We start from the raw sequence: 6,349 nt of genomic DNA on the forward strand, positions 1-6,349 counted from the left end.
ATATGCAGCATGGACATTTTGGTTTACCTATAGATTTGCCCAAATTTGCATTATTCAACAGAGCGCTCTGTGTGTGATGTATCCCGCAATACAATGCACTTGACCCAACCAGTGTGATAAACCAAAAACAATATTAAGCATGATTTTACATCTCTTTCTTTACTAACTGATCAGATTGCCAAAAGTTATGACATTATCACTCTAATTTGGATACATACATACAGACTTATACATTTTTAAATGTGTGTAGGCTACTCTTGCATCTTTCACTGTGCTGTTTAGCTTTTTTCTATAGTCTGTAGTATACAGTGTATATATGCTGCAGTAAGATTCTAATCCAATTCTATTCCAAACATACTGTAGCCTGAGAATCATGTTTCTTTTCCCAACATGCACCTGCCCAGCATCCATAATCACTGCAGCAGCTGCTTCTAAATGCTGCGTTCGCACTGCTGTGCTCCAGCTGGCTTTCTAATAGTTATCTCCTGATAGCTTTACTCCAGCCAAATGGCATCATGAAACCTGTCAACACTAAATTCAGCGTCTGCATGCCAAACCACTCTCTTAATTCTAATAGCTCAGTGGCTCAAAAGGATGTACCACTTTTTGACCACCAGAGGGCAATGAGAGAATAGATGAAGTTTCAGTTTTTGACTCGCTGGTTCCAGTTTCTTGGGGTTCAGTCTCTAACGACCTCTTTGATTTTATTTTTAAGACACTAAATGTGAATGTTTTTTTTTTTAAGATCTCTTTTTGTCCTGCCAAAAATCAGAGAATGCTGTCAACAGCCAGAACCTGAAAAAAATTCAGAAGTGTTATATAACCAAGGTGAATGTTACATGAACAAACCCTCTGTAAAAAAACCTTTGGAAAAAAAATAGATAGGAATACAACTTAAATGTCTGGTGTATGTAAGTGATAATAAAGCGGGGATTTTAGGCTCAGACAGAATTAAATAAAGTGTAATAAAACATACTTAAATGTATATTTCAGATGTTTTCTTTCCATCTGAGAATTGACCAGTGCCTGAAAAAATTTAATATAAAAATTTAAATAAATAATAACACTTTTCCAAATGCATTTTCCCCATAACAGCTTTATAAAGTAGAACCAATGCACAAAATATAACCTTAGTCTTGGTAATGAATAGACACAGTAATTTGTGGGTTCATAAATTGTGATTTTAATGAAAATTAACATGAATTACAATATAACATAAGTGAGCAAAAGATCAGTTCAGAATATTCCATAAGACAATGTGTGCAAATGCACTAATCATCAAAGAACAATTTTGAGTTTTTTTTTATTTTTTCATTTTATGAAATCAATCAGCATGCTCACTGTAAAACTTAAGGGATGACCATTTGAAGTCAAATATGGCAATATTACAAATGTGACTATGGTGATTTCCAAGTACTAATAAATTAGGGTGAGCTTTCATGCATCATGGTAAAGATAGAAGTAACCATTCATAACCCATTTTATCTCTGCAATATCCTATTTCCAAAGTGAAACAGGATATTAAATGAGAAAAAAGAAGGGTGGACTTTGATTTTATCCATTGGGAATTGCCTGAATGGTGAAAAATGGGTGTTGCACACCAGAATGCAACAGAAAAATCTATGCAACTTAAGACGCTTTGGAAAAAGCATCTGCCAAAAATTATAAATGTAAATATATTTGGGCATGTAAAACTTGCTTGCACCAGAAATCATTGGTAGAAGAGCTAGACTTTTACTTTTTCGCTACTATGAGGCTGTGATAGAGGGGCTTCACAATAATGTGCAGGTAGAGCGAGCTGTCAATGAGGTACTCAGATGCTCTACGCTGCAGGTCCGCTTCTAACAGGAAGTCTCCTGCCTCTTCTGTATTCTGGTGGAAGTTGTAGACATGACGGACCACCACCTTCCCCTGCTTCCGGGCCGAAACGATGACAGTCTTTTGAAAGCTGACGCCAGCAAAGTCTGGGCTGGAGGTGGCCGGTGTGACGATGATCCGCGGACGCCCTCCATCGGTACGAGTGGGCTGCAGGGACCCCTGCTCTGGATAAGGAGATCGCACGCTTAGAGGAAGCCAACGAGGAGAGAAAAGAGCGTTCCAGGTCACGCGTTTGCTAGCGTCGTAGCCGCTCGGACCGAGTTGAGTCTGAAAACTAAAGCTGCGGTCGTCCCGTGTTGGGTTGTTGATGACCCACGGAGAGCCCCATGCTGGTGACAAGTAATTACGTGGCGTAAAGAGGCTGCAGTTTACGTCGAAGTACTTTGCGAGCTGGACGGGTGAGGCTGCGTGGAACTGGAAGGCTAGGAAGAGCAGATCGCGTACCGATTCGTAATACTTCAACATCACAGACGACTTCTTCTGCAGGTGGAACAAGTGTTGAGGTGATATCATGGCGTAGCGTATTGCTTTGAGCGCACTCTCGGCCGTCTCACCTGAAGGCTGGTTCTGGCTGATCCAGGCCTCCAGAGCTTCGTACAGCTCCAGTTCACTCTGCAGAACCAGGTCCGAACGCTGCAGCAAAGTAAGCAGCAGTTCTTCGCTCACGGAGCTCAATTCGGTGCTCTGTAAAACCGACGACAGGTTCCAGGACAGGTACTGCAGGCAGCTGTTCTGCAGGGTCACATCCCCGATCTGCGTGGCGTATTGGTACCAGCTCACCACGTGACCCGTGGGCGAGTCACTGGACAGGTGCTGGGTCATGTATTGGGTGAGGCCCTGCTGGAGATCCCACACGTGGTACTTGCTGGCGAGCTTGTGTAGAAGAATGGCCTGGTTCAGACGCACTGTGATGTCACCACAGTATAAGTACCTGCAGGGAAAGAGGTTGTGTTGGAAAAATCAACCTTACCATTAATGTTTTACCTTGGATAACTCTGATTACCCTGAAGCTTAACCTCCATAGCCTGTGTAGAATGATAACGTAACACAATTGAATGCTACACTAAGGGCCAGATTAACTAAACAGGGCAAATTAGCATTAGAGCGCAATTCCATAAAAGCTCTGATGGGAGGGGAAATTCTGCGGGTGATTTACTGACAATGCGCACATTAAAGAACACAGACTCAGTCAGATAATTTCCATAATGACCAGCACAATCTACCAAAAGCAGCACAAATTACCGCCTGCTTTTAGACATGCTTTTTTGGGCATTAAATAATAGTGCAAATACCAGCAATTTGACGAGCGCAAATGTTAAATCATGTTGCGGGATTCATTTTAATACTCTCCTCCCATAAATTTTGTGTCTAGGGAAACTCCTACAAATGCATACTCAATAAGGTCAGGCGCAAAAATAACTCAATAACTTAAGCGCTAATTCTTCACTGCGTGTCTGACGCTTTAGTAAATCCTGACAGTACTATTTTAACGCTAAAAAACGGTTTGCGCTGTTAGTAAATCTGGCCCTAAATGGTGCACTAACCGTGTTTTTCTCTCTTGTGTTTTTTATTTATCTGACAAAATGCGAGGTCTAGTTGTAGGTTAAAACATGGAGATGTTTGTGAATTATCACCATTGTGTGCAGTGTGCTTTGCTTGCAATAGCTTAATTCTTACTTTTGTCATAATATTCACTTATATACTATAGTAGTGGAAGGTAGGCTAATGTTTAAAAACTCGGTTTAAATCCCCCCCCCAATGTGATTTGCTAAATATCTGATATAAAAATAAATAAATAAAACAAAAAATTAAAACAACAGAATATATAAACAATTTGTTGAAAATCTACAATATAAAATAAAATAAAAACAATAAAAAAAATTACAATATAAAATAAAAAACAGGATCTATAAATAAAATAATAGTATAATATACAGTATAGTAGTGGAATGTAATGTTTAAATAGTTGTTTAAATTACCCTCCAAATGGGGAAAATCTACAATATTTGGTAAATTTGGTAAATCTACAACATAAAATAGAATAAAAAATAAATTATTAAAACAAAAAATAAAAACAATAGAATATATAACATAAAAGCATTTTGTTGAAAATCTACAATATACCGTATAACATTAAAAAAATAACAAAAAAAATTTGAAAATCAATACAATGCACTACAATACAAAATAAAATATAGAAATAGGATATATTAATAAAATAAAAGTATTTTGTTGAAAATCTACAATAAAAAAATAAAAAATAAATAAAAACAAAAAAATATAAATAAAATGGGTTTGTTTGAAAATCTAGAATATAAAATATAAAAAATGCAAAAATATAAAATAAAATAAAAACAAACTAAAACTGTTATATAACATTTAATCTTTTGCTCTGTTACTTCACAGTACAACTCAACAAGAGGAAGTGAATCCAACAGAATGAGATCATTACAAGGGAAAACGATTACATCATAGTCTTTTTCCTAGAAACCCCAGTTAGTGGAGTGTTATGGTTTATTGATTATAGATTTAGGTTGGTAACTGTAAGGTTGTAGGTTCAAGGGTAACGCATGAACAATCACCTCAACCCTATGTTGCTCCATTGGGGTTGTGCTTGTAATAAGTCTTCTGTAAATCACTTTCGATACAAATTTGCTAAATACCCAATTAGTAATGAACCACTCACCTAATGAACTTATCAAAGACAGCTGCACAGTCTGGAGTCTCTCTGAGGATCATGGCAGTGGAGTTTCTGGTCTGTAGGAGCTCATCAAACACGTCGCTCTGTAGAGTCAACACCAGCGAGTGGACCTGGATGATCTTCACCTCGTCCGTGTTTAAGGTCTGAACACGCAGGATCACGTCACTGCCGTTTCCCTGGGTCAGCAGGGCCTCCATGCGCTGCACCAGCGCCATTGAATGGTTCAGTGTGGTAGCACTGTTCTCCAACACCACATCTGGTTTCAGAGCAGCTGCAGGACAGAAACGGGACATTTGTGAGCAGAATGGATGAAGAAAGAGAACTTTTTAATATCTCACAATTTCAGAAAAGTAACAATTTTTGCACATTCAAAAACAAGAACAATGCGTATTATGAGGAGTTTAGATGTTCTTGCATGCATTTGCACTGCATATTTTATCAGACATTGAATAATGCATGAGCGTAATCTTTCAAATAATTGTAGCCATTCTTTCTTGTATTTCATCTATGTAGTTGTAGCTGGTGTTATGAATTCAATACACACCCAAAAAACTGGCTTTCCATCCAGTTCTTTTTGGCACTCAACTGAAAATGTTCCTTTTTCCAAGTAATCAGAGGCATATAAAATTAAGTGTTAGCGCAATTATATTGCATTTCGGCTTCCAAAGGCACTTTAAGTGAGCCTGAGAAAAGGAGGAAAAAGTCTGAATACAAAATCACAAAAGGCTCCGGCTGCCGCTCGCTGCTCTTCAAGTCATGTGACTCATTCACTCGCGCCTGACAGTTTGATCAGTTCACTCGTTTGGAAGCTACTGCATTTCCTTTAAAGATGGTGACTTCACTTATACATGCAATTGAACTGTGCAACATTATGTCTATATAAAGAAATACATGACAGACATTTAGAAGCTTTTTATGTCAAATAAATCATGTTTGTAATCCATATTAGATTGTGCCTTTGTGCTATTCTATGCAACTACTGTATAGAAAATGACTAAAAGTCCTAATCTTTGCTCTGATCATATTAATGATGGCTTTTGGAATAAAAATTGAAAACATAAGCGGAAAATGTCGTAACATACAGAAATACATGGCTATTAAAATCTATGATCTTACCTCCTACACAAAGTGCAACACAAATGTTGGCCACATAGACCACAGCAGGAACACTTCCTCCAGAGTTCACCATCTCTCGTCCTGTATTAATGTCGTCCTTCCTTGCCTTTTTTCACTCCAATCTCTCTCTCTCGGTATGTGCTGCCCAGGCTCCCTGTCCCACACTCTTTATGTAGGACGCTGGCACATCGTTGAGCATCTCTCAACCTCATGAAGCCCATTGATTGGTGGAAGCCGACTGGCCCGTTGTCATGACGACCGCTTTGATTGTGAGTTTCTCCTCTTTCAATGTTACATGATATCGATCTGTGGCACTGGGCTGCGTATTTGGACTTAAGTGGGCGTCTGGAGTGGGATGCGGTCTACACATGGGGGCTATTGCTACTGTATTAGCTCAAATAAAGGAAAAAGAACACACTGGAAGATGAATATTATTGCACGTTGTTGCACAATGTTGAATTGCACAGAAGATATCTATTTAGTAACATCTTAAAACACAAATGCACTCACAAATTACTGATTGAGTGAATAAATACCCATTCTACACAAGATAACCACTTGATACAAGTAAAATGAAATAGGAAAACATGACAGGTAAATAAAACCATCTAAAAGCAAGTGCAAAAACGTTAATTATTATTAAAAGTACTGTGT

The 6,349-nt window shown here is 38.2% G+C and overlaps 1 protein-coding gene across 1 annotated transcript; it reads right to left on the reverse strand.

Annotated features, from left to right (window-relative positions):
* Positions 1–1,177: 1,177 nt before the first annotated feature.
* On the reverse strand, positions 1,178–5,870 carry btbd17b (BTB (POZ) domain containing 17b). Its single transcript, XM_016451631.1, has 3 exons — positions 5,696–5,870; positions 4,565–4,850; positions 1,178–2,809 (listed from the first exon to the last, which is right to left on the reverse strand). The coding sequence occupies exons 1-3, from the start codon at positions 5,766–5,768 to the stop codon at positions 1,735–1,737; spliced, it is 1,434 nt and encodes a 477-aa protein (XP_016307117.1). The 5' UTR covers positions 5,769–5,870; the 3' UTR covers positions 1,178–1,734.
* Between the last annotated feature and the right edge of the window lie 479 nt (positions 5,871–6,349).

The sequence above is a fragment of the Sinocyclocheilus anshuiensis genome, unplaced genomic scaffold, assembly GCF_001515605.1.
Source record: "Sinocyclocheilus anshuiensis isolate Anshui unplaced genomic scaffold, SAMN03320099.WGS_v1.1 scaffold47, whole genome shotgun sequence".
Taxonomy (NCBI): Eukaryota; Metazoa; Chordata; class Actinopteri; order Cypriniformes; family Cyprinidae; genus Sinocyclocheilus; species Sinocyclocheilus anshuiensis.

Coding starts and splice junctions, on each gene's coding strand:
- btbd17b (XM_016451631.1), bottom strand. CDS start 5,768: ATGGTGAACTCTGGAGGAAGTGTTCCTGCTGTGGTCTATGTGGCCAAC. Junction 4,851..5,695: donor TGTTGCACTTTGTGTAGGAG/GTAAGATCATAG, acceptor TCTGTCCTGCAG/CTGCTCTGAAACCAGATGTG. Junction 2,810..4,564: donor GTCTTTGATAAGTTCATTAG/GTGAGTGGTTCA, acceptor CTTTCCCTGCAG/GTACTTATACTGTGGTGACA.